The sequence below is a fragment of the Hylobates moloch genome, unplaced genomic scaffold (genome assembly GCF_009828535.3).
Source record: "Hylobates moloch isolate HMO894 unplaced genomic scaffold, HMol_V3 SCAFFOLD_4, whole genome shotgun sequence".
In the NCBI taxonomy this organism is placed as follows: Eukaryota; Metazoa; Chordata; class Mammalia; order Primates; family Hylobatidae; genus Hylobates; species Hylobates moloch.
The window spans coordinates 104,623,180-104,645,017 of NW_026652279.1; the positions used below are offsets into that span (position 1 = coordinate 104,623,180).

The 21,838-nt window shown below is 40.9% G+C and overlaps 1 protein-coding gene across 4 annotated transcripts in view; it reads right to left on the reverse strand.

Moving 5' to 3' along the window:
- The window catches only part of EPSTI1 (epithelial stromal interaction 1), a 117,496-nt gene that overhangs the window by 66,325 nt on the left and 29,333 nt on the right, over nt 1-21,838 (reverse strand). For all 4 annotated transcript variants that reach the window (XM_032150789.2, XM_058437833.1, XM_058437831.1 and 1 more), the window contains 2 exons: nt 21,312-21,395; nt 12,029-12,102 (listed from right to left, as the gene is read on the reverse strand). In XM_032150789.2, coding sequence (XP_032006680.1) covers nt 12,029-12,102; nt 21,312-21,395 — 158 coding nt within the window. The remainder of the gene's footprint in view (nt 1-12,028; nt 12,103-21,311; nt 21,396-21,838) is intronic.

The window sequence follows — 21,838 nt, forward strand, 5'->3', positions numbered from 1 at the left end:
CCACCAGATCTCATGAGACGTATTCAGTATCACAAGAACAGCAATGGGAAAGATCCACCCCCATGATTCAATTACCTCTGACCAGGCCCCTCCCACAACACATGGGAATAATGGGAGCTACAATTCAAGATGAGATTTGGGTGGGGACACAGCCAAACCACATCAACCTGACACAGACCCAAATGCTATAAGTCCTTTCTGACATCTAAGATGGCCCATGGTTCCCCATGGCATGTCTAAGGAGTCTGGAATTCATTTTATAGGCAGCAGGAATAGGAGATAATAAAATCTGTTCAACCAGTAGACTGACATGACTAAAGCTGTGTTTTAGAAAACTAAACTTGACAAAACATGTAAGACAACGAAGAGACTGTTGCAAAGATAGTAACAAAGTCATTGCAGTAGTCCAGGGGGTGACAAGTTATCACAAAAGACACAGGCCATGATTCAAGTGGCATGTGATAATACTGACATCAGGGCAGTGGCAGTGGGAATGAAAATGAGGTAACATACACTAGGATATCTGCAAGGAGAACTGATAGTGGGTAGAGACTGTAATATGGTTTTAACCATCAACATAATTTTACATTCAATAGGTAGGAATTCCTCTGACCAGATTTTTCATAAGCTGTTCAGTCTTATTCTGAACAAAATATGAGATTTTTGTATCTGTAAGTTCACTTTATTAGCATAAGATAGAAAGATATGAATAGGATGACTTTCTATTCACCTTACCTGGATTATAAAATTCAAGGCTGGATTTAAGCCTACCATATGGATAAGGGATCAACTGAGCCCTTAAGTGTCTTTCAGAAGCTCCCATGAAGGGCATTAGAAGTTTTGTGAGCATATTGGAAGGCAAACTTGGTGCCTACGTGTGCATATTCAGCTGACTTGCCTGGATTCTCAGCTCTAGGAGACTAAAATAGATGAAGATGTGCCCCATAGGAACTAATCACACTATTATTCAAATGGAAGTAAAGAAGATGCATGGTTTCAATGGCAAAAATGAAGAAAACTTTCCAATATTACAATCGACAGGCTGAGCTCAAGGTGGTGCAAGGCAATTTAGAAATAGGAAGGCCCTATTTTGGAATGGGCTTGGTTCCAAGAGCTTTTCCAACTGAGGTTTTTAGAACTGAGCCCCTTCTGCCCTAGAAACAAGGCTGGAAATTGTACCTAGGAATAAAGTGCAGCCAGGAGAGGTCACAAAAGTCCACCTACCCTACAGTAAGTTTAATTACGGTACTAATCCATGTTGGGCCTGGGAAGAGGAGGTCATTCATATATGCTGATCCCAGAGAAAGCAGACACATTTCCTCAGCTTTACTTTTGCCTATTCTAGCAAAATCCAGATCTTGGTAGGAAGAAATAGAAGTCAACTGCCCAAGTCTTTCTCTCTGAGCTGTCTGTCCCACCCTCTCCAATATCCTCTCCACAGGTAGCCTGTGTTTCTACAGTGCTCACCACCCCCACACCCTACTCAGATATTCCTGACCTTCAAAGTACATATCATGCCTCTCAATTACCTATTTTCCCTAACCCCCAAAAATCTCAAGACCTAGATTTAGGCCGGGCGCGGTGGCTCATGCCTGTAATCCCAGCACTTTGGGAGGCTGAGGCAGGCGGATCACAAGGTCAGGAAATGGAGACCATTCTGGCTAACACGGTGCAACCCTGTCTCTACTAAAAATACAAAAATTAGCCGGGCGTGGTGGTGTGTGCCTGTAGTCCCAGCTGCTGGGGAGGCTGAGACAGGAGAATGGCATGAACCCGGGAGGCGGAGCTTGCAGTGAGCTGAGATTGCGCCACTGCACTCCAGCGTGGGCGACAGAGCGAGACTCCGTCTCAAAAAAAAAAAAAGAGCTAGATTTAGTCGTATCACTCACTGTCTCTGTGACTTTGGGAAAATTTTAATTATCCAAGCCTCCACCTCTAAAATGGGGATGATACATCCCTAATAGGGTTAATCTGAGAATTAAATGAAAAAAAGCCTATATGAAATGTGCCAAATACTGAGCCTGACATTCCACAGGTTCAAAATTACTTAGCAGGTGTTTTTTAAGCTTTTAAAATAATCTTTCTTCTTTAAAAGCAAGCTGAAAAAACACAAGAAGCAAAGAACAAAGTCATCCACAAGCACAAGTAGTTGTTAAGTTTGACATGTCCTTCTAGGTCCTGTGTGTATACAGACACAATATCCAATTTTATAGGATTGAGATCTTATCGTATGTATCATGCTTTTTCATACCATGAATATTTACCAATTGAAAATCCCAAAGCCATATAAGTATTTTGATAACCAAAAATACACTACACGAACTCAATCTGTTAGAAAAAAAGAATGTAATCCTATCTGTCTTAGGACAAAAGTTTCATAGAAGACAAAAACGGCAACAGACCTCTAGATAAAGGTATTGGCAGAGTTCCGATTAAAATACAGCATTCCCTTAATGCTCAATTTAAAATGAAACATAAAGCAACAGAGTATACTAAGTATAATGTTTCTAGGAAAATTATCAGATCTACAACATTAAAATATTAGCAAGAAGGTATGTTTCTATTTAATTACTTAATGTATTCCTGTAATACAACCAAAAGAGATACAGCTACCTCAATGGCTAGCATCAAAATGTAAATATGAACACATCTGTATACATCTCTCCCTTTTTATTTCCTTCTGCCCCTCTTCTGCCAACCTAATGAACAAGCCCTGACCTACACTGCTCAGAAGTGGTTTAACAATTCCATGTCCAATATGCATCTTTTTTTTTTATCAATTATAACTGAAAAAAATGTACAAATTGGCTAATTCACTAGCTCTACTTTTTATCATACTTTGTTACCTCAGGACATCTATAAAGCTTAGATATTGCAAAATAATTAACTTGGTCCACAATAAACACAGGCACTTTACTAAAAATGCACATATGGACCTATGGTTATAATCTAAGACAGTCTTCTATATATGGAGATACTAGCAAAAAGCCCTTCCTTTCACCCTCTTCCACCATTCTAGTGACTAAGTAGAGAACAATGTCTAGCTCCAAGAGGCAGATTAACAAAGGTCACTCCCAGAAGACAGGACTTCCTAAAAACTAACAAAAGGACATTTGAGAAGGAATTATTTTACTACCTCTACTTTTAACAAACTTTTAGCATTAGGGCTTGTTTATCCTTTGATACACACCAATATTAATTAAAATGCACATATAGAACAATGGCTAGATAATCTGAACTAATCTAACTCACAGCCTCTCTCTGCATACTTACTCCTCCCCGCACCTGCCACCATCCAATGAACAGTCAGCATACTCTCCAAAACACCAAGTTCAATGACTCTCTTCCCAAATGAAACCACTCCTGTGAAATAACAACATAAAAATACCTAATGGGTGTTAGTCTTCTACTTTTAATGTGTTGTGCCTTTTTAAATATCTCAAAAGACTAGCTGTTTCAAATAGGACTTAAGTTTTCCACTGTAGAGACTAGATATAAAATAAGAACCCATTTGTCCAGTATGTACACAATATATAAGGTACAGCAAAGTTAAATGACATGTACATATCATACAGGGCGACAGATTAGCTGAAATTTTCTAGTATGTACTAGCAAAGCAAAACACCTTTTGCAACTTCTTCCCTCTCACCTCCCTCAACCAAACGAACAAGTACAGAGAGTAGTATACTGTTCACAGAGGTGGTTTAACAATTCCACTTCTGAAGACAGTATTTCCCATCTGTTTTTAAAAACTATTTACAAAAAGCATTATTCTAGTAGTCCTACTTTTAAATATACCACGCACTTCAAAGTATACAGAAAGACTAGATATTTCATATAAGAACTGTCCAATACATACACGGCCCTATTGAATAAAACTGCACACACATAACAATGATTAGAATCTCAGGAATCTTCTAAATATGACCATTTGGGCCTTGAACCATTCCCTCCTTCCTTCCTTCTGCCTTCAATGCAGTTGACAAGTACAGTCATGTATAATGCTTAGAGATGGTTGAACAAATTCATATCCAGAAGTGACTTACAGAAGACGAGCTTTCCTATGAATCTCAAAACAAAGTACACAGAATGTACTGATTTTACCAGGTACTTTCTCATACACTGGCACCTCTTTAGATGTTGCAAAATTAGGACTTATTTGTCCATTATATACACTATACACATAGCAAAACTAAATGCACAAAACACACAGAAAAATGGTGTCTGAATATATTCAAATATAAACACCAGCATTTTACCTTTTGCAATTCCTTCCTTCCCACCTGCTCTAAAACATTGTATGAGTATGGATAGTACTATACTGCTCAGAGATGATTTATCAATTCCATTTACAAAAGAAGGTATTTCCTATCCATTGTAGCAAAACTATATTTACAAAGCAATGTTTTACTACTTCTACATTTAATATTCAACTAGCACTTCTAAACATCTAGATAGCCTAAATATTTTAGATAAGGAGTTAATTTGTCCACTACATACACAGTAGTCTTGAATAAACTGCACACATCTAAGGATAGTTGTAATTTGAAAATGCCTTCGGCCGCGCGCGGTGGCTCACGCCTGTAATCCCAGCACTTTGGGAGGCCGAGGCAGGCGGATCACGAGGTCAGGAGATCGAGACCATCCTGGCTAACACGGTGAAACCCCGTCTCTACTAAAAATACAAAAAATTAGCCGGGCGAGGTGGCGGGCGCCTGTAGTCCCAGCTACGCGGGAGGCTGAGGCAGGAGAATGGCGTGAACCCCGGGGGGCGGAGCCTGCAGTGAGCCGAGATTGCGCCACTGCACTCAAGCCTGGGTGAAAGAGCGAGACTCCGTCTCAAAAAAAAAAGAAAATGCCTTCAAACTATGAACATTCTGGACTAGAACCTTTCCTTCCCCATCAACTCAATAATGCTCAAATTTTCAGAAGACAGTATTTCCTAGGAATTTTAAAACAAAATTTATACAATATATTAGTTTACAGACTCTACTTTTGTCATACATAGGCAACCTCTTTTATATCTAGAAGGACTAGATGTTGTAAATTAGGACTTGGTTGTCCTTTATATCAGGGGTTCCCAACCCCTGGGCCAGATGGGTACCGGTCTGTGGCCTGTTAGGAACTGGGCCACACAGCAGGCGGTGAGTGGGCAGTACCACCTGAGCGCCGCCTCCTGTCAGAACAGCAGTGGTATCAGAATCTCTTAGGAGCACAAACTCTATTGTGAACTGCACATATGAAGGATCTGGGTTACATGCTTCTCATGAGAATCCAACTAATGCCTGATGATCTGAGGTGGAACGGTTTCATCCAAAACCATCCCCCTTGCCCCATCATGGAAAAATTGCCTTCCACAAAGCCAGTTCCCTGTGCCAAAAAGGTTGGGGATCACTGCTTTATATACACTGTAAACACAGATAAGTAAGACAACACTCACAGACGTAAGGGACAATGGTTACTCTTGCCTCACTATAGGCACATGGGCATAGAGCTCTTTCCACTTCCCCCACCTCCCTCCTCCCCTGAAACACAATGTTGTATTACTCAAGAGGTGGTTTGGCCAGTTTCCACTAAAAACAACATTTCATATGAATTTCAACAAAAAGATGTTCACAAAATGTGTTATTTTACTACCTGTACTTTTAAAACATATCAGGCACTTCAGAACATCTAGAAGAAAGCCCAGACATTTCAAAAAAAAGTACTTAGTGTTGCCAACCATATATACAGTAGTGAGGAATAAAATACACACACAAAGCGATGGTTAAAATATGAAAATGTCTCCTAAATATCATCAGTCTACCATGGAGCCTTCTTCTCCTCCTTCTCAGGTCTTCCACCCCAAGTCCTCTTACCCACTGAACAAATGTGGACATGTCATCCCTGATGTCACTTCCAGAGGTGGTCTCACAAATCCATTTCAAAAAGTCATCCCAGAAGACATTTTCTATGGTTTTTTTAAGAAGTGAGCATTTGCAAGATGTGTAATTTTATGACTCTTCTATCATAATTTGGCAAAACCTGTTTACATCTAGAAGGGCTGGATGTAGCAAGCGTTCTTTTAAAACTTTGGGGAGGTCAGTTGAGAGCAGTTTTTCCTATGACATACACAGGTCTTCTATACAGGGCCAGTACATCTTTTCCAAAGACCAGTGGGCCTTTCCGTTGCCCAAATGTGGCTTCTTATCCTACCGTTTCTCTTCTGACATGAAGGTATGGTAGATGGGAGATCAACCCCGCCTGGTGGCTTCTAGCAGTTTCATGGAAGGCTCTGCTCACCTTCCAGACTGTTAAGGCCTTGATCCGTCGTCGTCAAGAATGAGGCAGGCCTCACCCAACTGGGACAGAGTGGTCACCCCAGGCCCCAGTCCTGCAGGGTTCCAGGCCTACAGAGGTGGCGGAGTCGGGTCCGTCTGCAGACCCGCCTTCCAGGCCTCACCCCACAGCGCTCTCCATGGTGTTCCCGCAGCTGCCAGGCTTCCCACCCCGCACACCGGCGCCACCCAAAGGGGCTGCATCCTGAAGGCTTCATCTAGGCCAGGCAGGGTTAGGCCGGGAGGCCCAGCAGCCAGCTGGGACTGGGCTCAGAGAGGCGCCTGCCTGATGGTCAAAGAGGTGGAGTGGAGAGAGGGGTCCTCCTCTGCATCAAGGCCTGGGCCCTGCCGGTGCACAGCCATGGCAAGGGCTCCAGGTGCCTGCAGTGCAGAGGCTTGCTTGTCCTTGGACCCCGCTTTCCTGGGAGGGCCATGGGGGAAGCGGCCATGCTCTGCTTCTCACCAAGCTCTGCAGGAACTCGAGTGGCTTTTTTTTTTCTTTTTGGTGAGACGAGGTCTCGCTCTCTTGCTCAGGCTAGAGTGCAGTTGCTCAGGCTAGAGTGCAGTGGCATGATCATAGCTCACTGTAACCTCAAATTCCTGGGCTCAAGCGATCCTCCCACCTCAGCTTCCCAAGAAGATGGACCTACAGGCATGCACCACCAAATTCTAAATGCCCCTTCCCTTTTGGAGTTTAGGCACAACTAACCAGCACATTAAAATAGACGTCATAGACTGCCCTAACAGACTCTTTGTGGCAATAAGATACCAAATTCCAACCTGACTCTGGTACAGCATCACATGACAGATAGCAGACCCTGAAGGAAATAAAAATTTTTTACCCCAAAATATATTTCTTCGGCATATTTTGAAATGGCCCTGTAAAGCTGTCTTTTGTGGGAGAAATTTGCATATGTAGAGACACTCTTACCCCTTCCAGGTCTTTCCCAGATCAAGGAGAGATAAGTGAGAATCTGATATTTTTAAGGGTTGAAAAGAGCGGCTTTGGGCCAGGAACGTGGCTCATGCCTGTAATCCCAGCACTTTGGGAGGCCGAGGCAGGTGGATCACATGAGGTCAGGAGGAGTTCAAGACCAGCCTGGCCAATATGGTGAAACCCCATCTCTACTAAAAATACAAAACATTAGCTGGGCATGGTGGTGCATGCCTATAGCCCCAGCTACTGGGGAGGCTGAGGCGGGAGAAATCGCCTGAACCCAGGAGGCAGAAGTTGTAGTGAGCTGAGACTGAGCCACTGCTCTCCAGCCTGGGCAACAGAATGAGATTCCGTATCAAAAAAAAAAAAAAAAAAAGAAGAGAGAGACTTTCCTTTATTGGTCATCAAGTGGTTATTAGACATGAATTTTAAATTGTTAATGTTTAAAATGTAGCCAATTCTTATATGTCTAGAAAATTCTTAAAAGAACACTTTTTCCTAATACCCACACACAAAATGCATCTGTCCTGCTTCACTCACATTCTTACCCTAGCTGGTTAAATAGGCTCCAAATTCAAACCTGTCTTAACACTCTTCCACAAAAACGCAATTGGAAAGATGACCACACCCCCCACCACCAACAACAAATTACCAATTAAAATTTAAAATGCTGAGATTTATTTTACCCAATGTTTTAAAGAATCTAAATCACAAAATCCTATGATTGTTTTTTAAAAAAGGCTTACCAACTGTTACTTCACATCTTCTATCTAATAGAAAAGTCCACCCAAAGGTATCACACATGAATTTTTATAAGTAGTAAATAATTACAGAGACTAACAATAACCTTGAAACTTAGACCAAGGCTAACTGCCGATTTCTACCCTCTGTTTTCAGGCTCAAGAATCCTAAAACTAATTGTAAATTGTGAAATTGGAGTCTGTCCCCAGCCAGAGTAGCAGACTTAATGCACCATTAATCTGTTCTGCTCTCAGCCGCTCGTTGAAACAGTCACAGTCATTCGATTTTTAGGGAAAAGACAGTACTGCAAAAGTGCATTCCAGAGGTCTTTTCATAAAAACCATCCTGTGTGCTCCATCTGCATGTGCAATCTGCTTGTGTATTTTCAGCCAGCTTGCACGGGCAGATTAATGCGTACAATTAGAAAGCAACCTCACAGGCATTCGATAAACTGCCTTCATTATTACACTCAGGAGAGTCCCTTTGGATGTCAATAAAAGCCTAGTTTTCTGCCTGTTAGCTAAATAATTGACAACACTAAAAATAATCAGAAGCAAATGAACGAAGTCAAGAACAAGGTGTTAAGAAAGAGCACATTAAGATTCTCATGGTGGTGCCCCAGGTTGCTATCATGAGCTTTTTCTCCAGCAACTTGGATTTATAGTCCGCTCAAGTCCATGGTTGCCCTCTCTACAGAAAAAAAAATACCATTCCTGGTCTGCTGTGTGAATCACACATTGCAGCATGGTGAAACTAGCAAAGTATTGACCGGTTTGAAAGAATTTCTTATGTATGTTTCTATTTTGTGTTCCTTCGTTTGATAGTTTCAGGAGAATCTAATTTGAGAGGTGGGGGTAGGCAGTCTGGTTGGTCTGGCAAAACCTTTGTGCTGTTAAAAATCCGAAGAGGTGGCTGGGCGCGGTGGCTGACACTTGTAATCCCAGTGCTTTGGGAGGCCAAGGCAGGTGGATCACTGAAGGTCAGGAGTTTGAGACTACCCTGGCCAACGTGGTGAAACCCTATCTCTACTAAAAATATAAAAATTCACTGGGTGTGGTGGCATGCGCCTGTAATCCCAGCTACTTGGGAGGCTGAGGCAGGAAAATCACTTCAACCCAGGAGGCGGAAGTTGCAGTGAGTCGAGATCGAGCCATTACACTCCATCCTGAGCAACAGAGCAAGACTCCGTCTCAAAAAAAAAAAAAAAAAAAAAATCCAAAGAGCTTTCCTAGACATTTTTTTCCACCACAAACTGATTCCAAGAAGGTATGACAAAGACTTGTCATATAAAGGATCCATCTTTTCTAAATCTCTTTTATATTTCTAACTACATAATTGCTGCTTATTTCATGAGTTATTGGTCTTTTAATTTCAAAAGTAATTCAAAACACAATACTCTTACAAAGAAGAACCTCACACATATACCTCTTCTTGTGTTTCTCAATAGGCTTTAAAAATCAATTTGAGATACTTCTCAATTTTAGCCAAACTCTCTTTTTCCTGGTTAACTGGGACTTTTACAATAAGCCGAAGAAAGAGCAAGAGTGAAATATGCGTGTAATTGAATTCAGCTCCACTGATACTAGGCCGGGTGGCTGAGGGCAAACTTTTTTTTTCTTTACAGAAAAGGGGTGATTGATCTTCTGTATTTAGTAAAACACAAACTCAAGAAACTGGAACTATAAAAGAAAGGAGGTTGGATGCACAATTTCTAATGTCTTTTAAAACTTCAAGAATCTCTTATCCTTTACTTTGCCATATTTAGAACTCTCCAGAGAATGAACCCATTCAACTATCCAGTCTTGTGCCCAAGGCCCCTCACTGCTAAGTAGGTCTTCTCTCTTCCAATGTAAGACTAGTATGCCACAGGACAATGACATTTGTTCTCATTTGTGACTCTAGGCTACTGAAGTTGAGAGGTGAAGCCAGCTGGACTTCTTGGTCAGGTGGGGACTTGGGGAACTTTTCTGTCTTACAAGAGGATTGTAAAATGCACCAATCAGCACTCTGTAGCTAGGATTGTAAAACACACCAATCAGCACTCTGTGGCTAGCTAGAGGTTTGTAAGATGCACCAATCACTGCTCTGTAAAAATGCACCAATCAGCGCTCTGTGGCTAGCTAGAGGTTTGTAAAATGGACCAATCAGCACTCTATAAAATGTACCAATCAATGGGATGTGGGCAGAGACAAATAAGGGAATAAAAGCTGGCCACCCTAGCCAGCAGTGGCAACCTGTTTGGGTCCCCTTCCATGCTGTGAAAGCTTTGTTCTTTCGCTCTCCACAATAAATCTTGCTGCTGCTCACTCTTTGGGTCTGTGCCACCTTTAAGAGCTGTAACACTCACTGCAAAGGTCCACGGCTTCATTCTTGAAGTGAGCGAGTCCACGAACCCACCAGAAGGAACCAATTCCAGACACAAAGCCACCAGCCCAGCCCCTAATCTCTCTCAACTCTTCAGGCTGAGCCTTGAAATAAATTCTCATTCATTCTCTACCCATGAAAGGAGAGGCAATGATACATTCACAGCCTTCATCTAGTGCCTCCTTCCCACCATATCTCTCTGCAAGACAGACAGTTTCTCCTGGTACTTAGCTCCTTAGCCTCCCACCAGCTCCTCACTCAAATGCCTTCTTTAGAAGAAGAGTGGGGAGAGACAGGCTAAGGATTCTGCAATGAAAATGAGAGTGATGCTCCTTTTAGCTAAGGAGGATGACATCACTTATCAACACTTTCATCCTACCCCATCCCATCTCCCATCTATTTTCTGACCTGGGTAGCAGAAACACAGTACCTAACTTGCTAAGGAGCAAAGCGGAGGGTTGAGAAACGTCTCTTCCATTCCTGCCTCTGAATCTTAAAGCAAGAAGGAGCTGCTTATGATAAAGGCAGCATAATTTTAATGGCATGAGAAACCAGAAGATACTGTGCTTAGAGGGGGAATATGTTGGAGGGTGTCACAAACATGCTCACCCCAACATCTGAGTGATCTTAAATTCTGCAAACAAGGAACAACAATGGAGCGAGAGAACAGGAGGCAGGCAGTGAATATTTCATGTGAAAGTGGAGGGCCCATTACTGGTTCTGGTGGGACCAGAAATTTGTGTACAGCCTCCATAAAATAAAAGTTATATGATCCTATTCAACAAGGACCTCTGTAAGAAGGATCATTTCAAGTGCCTGTAATAGTCAGGCACTTTTATGTCATTTACATATTTTATTTAATTCTTGCAAATGGCCTATGAGATAGATATCATCTCTATTTAAGAAAAAAAAAAAAAAAGAAATACTGACATTCAAAGAGTTTTAGCGGGAGCTAGGACTTTGAACCCAGATCTGCTTGGTTCTATTTCTACCACATTTAGAATTAATGTAGGGCCAGAAATAGGATTCTTTGGTTTTGTCTTTTAATCAATGTGCAGGTAACCTGGCTACCAAGAGTTAGGACATGAGCTTATCCTTAAAGCCTACATAACAAAGTAGATTATGTTATAAAGCACGTAGTAGTTGCCCTATATCTATTAGCTGCTGCTGTTCACAAAATCATACTGCAAATTACCTTGGTGTATGACCACCAGTTGAGAGTTTTGCCAATAACTACTAAATGATTTCTCAATTCTTGTCTAGAAAAACATACAAGTGTATAGTATGAGGACTGCTATAAAACCATTAGATAAATCCCTGGTCAGTTTAGACGCTGCTTAGGCACTTCAGTGCAAACATCCTATTCCTTATATTGGTATCCTGGACGTCAACATAAGCAGAAGTACCTTGGATCACCAAAGGATCAAGTCTTCCAAGTTATTTATAATGGGGAATTTCTCAAAATTAGTGTTATTGACTACTAAAGGATACTTTGGTGAGTAGACGTGTCTCCCACCTTACTTACATGGTGACAGAGTTCAATTACATAATTAACATAACAGCCAATAATCCAATACCAGGTGTTTTGGCAAGTTACCATCACCTGAATTTAAAACCTGTGTGAACAATCTGCCTATAAAGGCACAAAGTTCTGAAAACATTAACTTACTATTGCTGATGCTCTCTAAATGCTTCTCTTCTAAGGTTTTCTTGAAGTCTTCTTTTCTCCTCCAGTTTATTGCTCTGAAATTGCAAATATCAAAACATAACTTATTAAAGATGCTTTAAGCAGAGTCATGATGCTAAAGTTACCCAAGGTCCAAAATCCTAAGGTTCAACTGGCCTTGAGAGTCTAATACAGCATCCTGCTAGAGGCTCCAAGATGGCATTGCCTGTCAGACCCATGGGCACTGCACTGAAAGCCAGGAGCTCCAAGTTCTTTCCACAGCTCCCCTCTCCCAACTTGATTGGTATAATCACAGAACCAGTATTTTGCATTTTTATTCTTTAGTTCAAATGATAGCAACATTTATTTTTTAAGCAGTGCTTTCAAAATGTTTTAATGAAAACATGAAATTTCCATACTAAGTATGTTAAATTAAAATTATAATAAATGGTTAAATAGCTCATACAAAATTTATATATACACCCAAATTCTACTAAAGTATACGAGAAGAGATTTTCAACAAGACAACCCAACTCCCTTCTGACTTAGTATCAGATACTTAAAGCTGTTGAGGGACTGAACAGCACATGCCATTAAAAAAGCCATCCACTTGAATAGAAAATAGTTCTTTTTTTATAATTAGCTGTTTGGAGAGCCTGGAGATAAAGGGCTTCATATTTGATATTACTGTCACCATGGCTGTGGCATATTTTAATCCAATTTAAATAACCCAGGAACGTTTGCTTTTTGCTCACCATGACACACTGTCATTTTTTAACTTGCTATAACCTATGAAAAACAAGTAAAATTCCCAGACAACAAATTTAATGGGGAGTTGAAACACATTCTGTTATCCAGGAGGATCATGAAGTTTTAAATGAATCCAAGAGAGACAGTAAGCAGCTGGGTTTGCTTTCATAAAAAATTGGATTTGCCCAGAAGAGGAACTGTGAAAGGAGAATAATGGAAATCATCACTTTCAAGCCCAAACATAAGTCTGGTTCCATCTTTCAAAGAAAGGAAAAAACTGCTTGTATTGTTCATTTCCATGAAAGTCTTCATTCACTCAAAACTAATTACTAGTCCCATTTTGAAAGGCAAAATGGATGATGATTGCAGTTTCAGAAAAAAAAACTAAAGGAAATTTACTACAGTCAAAGAGAATCAATTATAAGGCAAGCAACTGGATTATTAATGAAACACAGAATTCTAGGAGGCAAACTAATAGAAAATTGTAAAACCAAATAAACTTGCTTCTGCTTTAGGAAAAAATCCTGACTCATGAGCACAAAAGTGTTCAATTGTGATGAGTGCCCTGCCTTCCAGGATGGGGACTGGGGGGTTGTGGTGGATCTAAAAGGGTGAAAGACAGCAAGCAAGCAGTAAGTGTTGATTAAACCAGTATTCAGAATGCTACTCAGAGAACAGGGAGAAAGCCACAAAAACAGCTAGAGACAAAAGGCTGGATTCCTTTAGCGAGGTCAGGAATTGAGACCACTAGTTTTAACCTTTTCACTAATAGATTCCAACTCACAAACAGTCACACAGTAGCTAAATTTTATCCAACAAAAGTCTGTTTATGGCAGGGTGTGGTGACGCATGCCTGTAATCCCAGCTCTTTGAGAGGCCGAGGCGGGCAGATCACCTGAGGTCAGGAGTTCGAGACCAGTCTGGCCAACATGGTGAAACCTCATCTCTACTAAAAATATAAAAATTAGCCAGTTGTGGTGGCAGGCACCTGTAATCCAAGCTACTCGGGAGGCTGAGGTAGGAGAATCGCTTGAACCCAGGAGGCAGGAGTTGCAGTGAGCCAAGATCACGCCATTGCACTCCAGCCTGGGCGACAAGAGCAAAACTCCATCTCAAAAAAAAAGGGGGGTCTGTTTATGCCTCAGCAGAAGTTGACAGTTGATGGAGAAGTATTTTGGGGGTGAAAAAAGTAGTAGTAGTAGTATTTTTGGAATAGTTGAAAAATTATATTCAATCCCTATTCATATCAAATGCCTGTTATATGCTTGGTACCATGTTAGATGCTGGGAATACAGCTACGAACAGAGCAGTGCCCATTCTGGAAAATGTTACAGCCTCATTAGGGACACAGACAAGAAAGCAATGATGGCAGTATGCTAAACACATTAGGGGAGAGCAGTTTGCAAATAACACAGTAAGAATGCAGAAAAAGCACTTATATGGATTGTCAGGAAATGCTCTCAAAAGTTCCACAGTCACTCAGTGCCTACTTAGTGTTAGACTCCATCCAGAGCACGAGAGCCAAGAAGTTGAATAACACTGGGAATGTGGTTTCTAACTCTGAGTAAGCTGCATGTTATGAGGGTGCTTCTTTCTATGGAGAGTGGACTCACAGCTTTCTTCATAATCCCCAAAGAGCTGATGACCAAATAAAAGACCATGGCTCTAACGAGAGATAGAAATTCTATATCCAAACCAATCTTAAGCAGGAGTGTTCCAGGAGGAGGAGAAGGTAGGAACAGGGTTACTACACTCCATTATATGGGTTGTTCAGCCCAGGGGGTCCCAGCAGGCAGGAGGTAGGTAGGAAAGGAAAAATAAAGCCAGTGTTCAGCTCACCAAGATTTGTACTGCAGCATGTGGCTGCTTTGGCGCAGAGGAGGTGTCTTTTTCTGTGTCTCACAAAGGCACTATCTATCACCAGTCTGAGCACCCACAGAATTGACCGACTGGATGGAGAATGGGCTCTAATTTGCACAAAGGCAACCATGGGCTGGTAGTAAACCTGGACAGGAAAGGGGCGTTCCCAGAACTTACATTTTTAATATACAAAGGTACAGAGAATGTTAGCTCGAGGAAATCCAAGAAGCTCATGGATAAATTGAACAATGTTTATAGAGAGAGGAGTAGAAGATAAGGTGGAGAAAGTAAGAAGGAATAATTATATAGGAATGTATGTGCCAAGTAAAGGAGTTTGGACTTTATGAAACCCAACAGTAAGCCATTATATTAAGCAGGAAAGGAAGTGGCTCACTCTTATAGCAACATGGAGGTTAAACTGCAGCAAGGGCCACAAATACACGAGAACCCCTGGGGTGATTCTCACAGTAATTTAGGCCATAAATTATGAGCCCCAAGTTAAGTCAGCAGGTACAGGGAAGAGAGAAGGAAGGACAGTCTTGAGAAAAACTTAAGGGACAGAAATAATAGGAAGTATGACGATATGGATATGGGGTGAGTAAGAAACGGAGGAAGAGTCTAAGATTACTATCATTTAAGAGCATCAGAATGAACATATGAGTTCAATTTTGTATTTATTGGATTTGAGGTATACTTGTGGAATATTTAGGGAGAAATATCAAGCATGCGGTAAAATATATGGTTCTGGAATTTAGAAATATGGTCTGGCCTGAAGATATGGACTGCAGAAATTAGCACAAACAATAACTAGATCCTTCAATGTGGAATTTTTCATCTAAGGAGAGGGGGCCTAGGCCCAGCAGTATCAGAAGAGACCAAGGGATGGGATCTGGTAAGCATCAATAGTGGAAAAACAAGTACAAGGAAAGGATCCCAGGGACATTCAGGAGGGTGGAATTTGAAGGACAGAGTACTTAATAGTTAATTTTAAATTTTAATTTTATTTATGTATTTATTTGAGACAAGGTCTTGCTCTGTCACCCAGGCTACAGTGCAGTGGTGCCATCTAGGCTCACTGCAACCTCCACCTCCCAGGTTCAAGTGATTCTCATGCCTCAGCCTCCTGAGTAACTGGGATTACAGGTATGTACCACCACACCTGGCTAATATATGTGTTTTTGTAGAGATGGGGTCTCACCATGTTTCCCAGGCTGCTCTTGAATTCCTGGGATCAAGCAATTGACCTGCCTTGGCCTCCCAAAGTGCTGGGATTGCAGGCATGAGCCACCGCACCCAGCCTTAATATTTAATTTTACACAGAGCAAAAATAAGTGAGGAATTTAAGAATCTTTACTGGGATCTTTTCTTTCTTTTTAAGAGCTTGGGTTTCACCATGTTGCCCAGACTGGTCTCAAAGTCCTGGGCTCAAGCAATCCTTCCTTCTTGGCCTCCCAGTGTCCTGGGATTACGGGCATGAACCACTCCACCCAGCTGGATTTTTCAATTAAGAACACCATTGGTGATCTTAGGTAGATTAGAACCAGAGAAGCATTAGAAAGAAAAGCCAAACGCAGCCCACCAACAAACGAGGAATCAGAGAAGGAAAGGAATCAGAGAAGGTAAGTTCTTAAGCTAGCTGAGCCATGCATCCCCTGGGGAACATTTTTTTTTAAATAGAGATTCTTTGGTTCAGGTGATTGTTAGAAAGTCAGTCCACAGACTGACATTTGGGAACCAAATATGGTAGAGGAGTCTTTCAAGAAGTTCGAACAATAATGCTTGAGACAGAGGAGTTGAAAGCAGACCACTATACAGAAAATTTGTTTTTAAGGTGAGAGATTTGAGTACGATTAAATCCTGAGAAAGAAAAACAAAAACAAAACAAACAACAAAACAAGAAAGCGAGAGGAGAAAGGGAGCTTAACTGATGGAGAAGCAAGGTCCCTGGGGAGACCGGAGGGAAGATGAAATGGTGAACACAGGTGGAAGAATCCATGGTACCAATGAGGAAATGGACCTTCTGATTCCTCCTGAGATAGGATGGTGGTAGGTGCAGCAAAGGGAGAGTAAGAAAAGAGAAAAATAAAGATACTTAAGGCCGGCGACCTTTATTTCCTATGAAGTGAGAGACAAGGTCACGTGCTGCAAACGAAAGGAGAGTATAAGAATATAAAGCCAGCAAGGATTTTGGTAATTGGGGTTGGTTCCCAGTTACAATGCAAAGAAAAAAAAAATGCTGGGCATTGGGCATTGTGAAAGACCCAGCTGAGGTGAAATCTCAGAAATGCAGTGTGGCAAAAGAAAAAACAAAAGTCACATACGTTTTTCTCTCCAGCAACCTCATTCATGTGGGTTTAGTAGAAATGAAATAATTGAACCCATCCAATTCATGCATAAAAAGAATAATACTCTCTATGTCCCCCTTCCAAGAGGTTGATATAATAGATTCCAATGAGATAGTGTTAAAGCACTTCTTTACATTTATAATTAGGTTAGGGTACTTTGCTGAGTGCTTACCAAGTGTTAGGTATTGAACTAAGGGCTTTGCATATGTTGCATCCTCTAGTCCTACCAGTCTCACTATTACATTGTTATACCCATTTTACAAATAAGGTAAGTGAAGCACAGAAAAGCTATCAGCTACACTCTTAGTACCACATGTTTATTTCAGAGATATTAACATTGCAACATTATGGGGTTAATTAGTGAGATCCTATTACATTTCAATAACCAAAGGCTTAATGCTTCCACCAAGTCATCTACAAAGAAATGCATGATGTAGGAACCACATTTCTTGGAAACACTGATGTTCCCTGAAAGTTTTCAGAAATGGAAATGTTTCCCAATTTATATAAACAACATTGAAATAATTTCCTCAATGTTGAGTTTACCCCTAAAATTGTTCTTAAACTATTAGCCCTTGCTACTACTTGCCTCCTAGAAATAAGAAAGCAACAAGTGTGATTCCTTAACAAGTACCTGTATGCAGCTCTGCATCTAATATGCATAACTTATTTTCTACCAGTTAGTTCCTACTTCACCGTATAGCATTAAAACTAACTGTGCTTCTCAGTGTCTGCATAAAACACTGTGACTTCCAGTGCTTCAAATGACTTTGACAGCCATAGCTACTGGAAAGAGCAAGGAAAGGTGTTGGAAGCCATTCAGATGTTTAGCTGGTTTCCTGAATTCTCTGAGGTTATGATACCAAGAGGTTGGGGAATCAAATGAAGTATAGTTGGTCCTCCTTATCTGTGAGTTCCATATCTGTTGACTCAACCAACTTCTGATGGAAAATATTCAGGGAATGAGGAATAGATGGTTGCATCTGTACTGAATATGTAAGACTATTTTCTTGTCATTATTCCCTAAACAATACAGTATAACAACTATTTACACAGCATTTACATCATATTAGGTATTATAAATAATCTAGAGATGACTTAAAGTGTACAGAAGGGTGTACATATGCTATTGCAAATATTACTCCATTTTATATAGGATTTTGGTATCCATTGTGTTGGGGGAGGAGGCGGAGGCAGCAACCAATCTCCCATATCTAAAAGATGGCTGTATCTGGAAAATATATAATACTGTATATTATCTCAAACATATGTAGATCGAAGGCAGAATAAGATGAACCCAGGAAATAGAGAGAGTCTTTAAAATGGAGTTAGAAGATTTTCATATTTTAGGTTTGTGGGTATTATGAAAGTATGGGAAAATAAAATTATTATTTATCATGTGATTATGGAGGGAAAATGTGATTTACTCCCATAGCACTAAATTTGGGTGAAATGCTTGCTGTGGGGAGTTAGGAAAACCTGTCTATTTATGCTGAAAGAACCAGTGGCAAAACACTTGCATCTGGTAGACTGCTTTTTTACTCTAATGCTCTAATGTCTTAGAGACATTGTCTCTGCTTTATAGATTTCTTGGAAAAGAAATTAATGCATCATTATAAAACCACATGAGTAGTATTAGTTTCCTACTGCTGCTATAATAAATTACCACAAAGTTAACAGCTTAAAACAATACAAATTTATTCTCTTACAGCTCTGGAGGTCAGAAGTACAAAATGGGTCTCAATGGGCTAAAATCAAGGTGCCAGAAAGGCTGTGTTGCTTCTGGAGGCTCAAAGGAAAATAATCAGTTTCCTGGTCTTTTTCAGCTTCTAGAGGCTACCCACATTCCTGGGCTAATAGCCCCTTCCTGCATCTTCAAAGCCAGCAGTGGTGGGCTGAATCTTTCTCCTAGTATCATCTCTTCGTTCTCTATCTCCCTCTTCCAATTTTAAGGACCACTGTGATTATATTGGGCACCTGGATATTGCAGGATATGCTATTTTAAGGTCAGTTGATTAGCAACCCTAATTCCACCTGTGACCTTAATCCCCTTACCCATGTAAGGAAACATGTTCCTAGGTTCCAGGGATAAAACGTGGACATCTGGGGGTGGAGCATTATTCTGCCCACTACATGAATTATAATCTACTTTTAAATCGATAAATATCAAACACAAAATAGGCCAGCTATTTCCCCAAATCTTTGCTCTCCCTAGCCCTCTAAGTTTGGCTTTAGAATGTGGGTGGTAGGGGAGGGTAAGAAAATACCTTTTTCATTTAGTGCTAAGCAGTGGTGTGCTTGCTGGTCAACATTTAATCAGGTCTAGCAGGTAGGAGGAGGAGGGGAAATTAATCTGCAGCATTTACTGATTTCAGCATCATAAATATGTTCCACCCCAGTAGGTTTCAAGCTGACAATGATGAAGCCAAGTAGCTCAAAAAAATCCTGAAAATGTGACAATTCTCACAGTACAAGCCAGTACAAGGAAGCTACAGAACATCACTAGAAGTATATATATTGTGACAGACTCTAGGCTAGGGAATGCAAGTTACATTTCTGAACTGAATACAACTCAAGTATACCAGTGCTGTCTCCAAATTTCCCTTTGTACCCATAGGATTAACTCTTCCTGGGCCCCACTGACATGACTGGATACTAAAGAGCTGGTTGACTTTCACACCTTTCTGTCTATTAAGGATCAAAGAACATGCACAAATGCTGGCAAGGAATCCAGTCTACTCTTCCCTCACTAAATGCTGCACACAGAGATGACGACCAATCAGAATGAGACCCAGTGTCCCCTGACTTCTTTTGAGAGAGAAGGAAATGAAGGGCAGAAGGGGACCAGCGGCCGGTGGGGGGAAGAACAGAGACAAAGCTAGAGGCTCTTGGGTGGCAACAGGCTGCTTGGATTCTACTTGGCTCAGAGTTTTCTGGGCAGTAGCCATTTGCCTAGGGAGGAGGGCAGTGTGTTTGCAGGCTGATGTCCATGTGTGTGTTTGCTGTGCATTTTAAAATATAAGTGCTCCATAAGCACAGCCATTATCACTTCCCTCGGCCATTTCCACACTAGCAATGTGAAATATGTCATTTCTAGATGGCTAATGTTCATTTTTCTTATCTGAAACAAGCTACTAGCTAGGCTCACATTTAACATGAAAAGCTACAGATTTATCTACAGCAGGGAAGGCCAGGATCATGGTGACAGTGCAGGCCAATCAGCCAGAGAAATCACATCTGTGGAAGAACAAGGATGGGTCACCCCTTCTTTTGCAAGGTCACTTAAATTAATGCTCCTCGAGCTTTTATGTGCACAGGAATTACCTGGGGAGCTTGTTAAAATGCAGATTCTGATTCAGTAGGTCTGAGGTAGGGCTCGAGATCCTGCTCTTCTAACAAACTCCCAGATGATGCCAATGGTGCTTGTTCAAGGGCCATATTTTCAATGGGAAGGGTCTACAGATCAACTGTCTCTCCCCATCTCTCACATCCTGGCAAATTTATGCCAACAGAATTACAGTTATCATATTAGGAAAGGGAAAAACACTACTTTTAGATAATGTTTAAACCAGGCACGGTGGCTCATTCCTGTAAACCCAGCACTTTGGGAGGCCAAGGCAGGTGGATCCCTTGAGCCCAAGAGTTCGAGACCAGCCTTGGCAACATGGTGAAACCCTGTCTCTACAAAAAATACCAAAAAAAAAAAAAAAAATAGCTATAGTGGTGTTAACCTGTAGTCCCAGCTACTCAGGAGGCTGAGGTGAGAGGATTGCCTGACCCCAGGAGAATGAGGCTGCAGTGAGCTGTGATCACACCACTGCACTCCAGCCTGCGCAACAGAGTGAGACCCTGTCTCAAAAAAAAAAAAGAAAGAAAACAGTTTCAACCACAAACATTTATGAATAGTGTACATTATTGACCCATGAAGAAATCAGCTATAAATGACCCACACGCCAGCCAATTATGGATATTAAATGACAACGAATAAATGATCTTTAGGACAAGAGGTTGCAACACAATAATTATTAAGGGTCTGCAAGCCTCTTCACCCTGTTCCTGGTGATGACTTACTGATTGTCTTTGTTCTACCTGAAATACAGGCTATGCTCTGTAAAGGGAGTGCCTCCTCTAAAATCACAAGACCTAAGCATGAATCTTCCTTTGAAGGATAAAATGGAAGGAAAAAAATTGGCTGAGGAAGAGAAGAGTGGGGAATAGAAACAGAGAGAGAGAAAGATGGATAAATTTTTAAAGTTACTATAATAAAAACCTTCTACAATGAAACTATAATTGTTGATCAGCAAATGTGAACTAATCCTCCTCCTCCTTACCTTCTCTCTCTGAATTGCCTTCATTTTTTGGAGTTCAGCTTCTTCAGCTTCCTTCTTGATTCTTACAGATTCTTCTCTTTTTAGCTAAATTGTATTGAAATTACAGAGAACGAAAACAGTTACCATTTTTCAGTCTGAACTCTGGAACACAAAATTATGATGAAAGGCAAATTACAGTATTGTTTGTGCTATACCTCACCATGATTATAGGTTGTTACTTCAAGCTACTTAGATCACAGAGAATGGCCGGGCTACGTCTTCTGCCCGCGAAATTTCTGTCTTTGTGTTTCTTCCTTGGTCTGTCTCTTCTTCAATGTCTCTGTCTTTGTCTATCTCTGTCTTTCTCTGTGTGTATGTGTGTGTGGTGTGTGTGTGTATTGGGAAGGGAAAAGGGAAGATGATTTTTCCTGATTACAAAACTCAGTGTTCATTGTAAAAATCGCTGGTAATCTTAAATACTTTTTGTACTACTTCCATGACTGGCATGCAGTAAACAAATCCATATTCTTAGAACCAAAACATTCCAA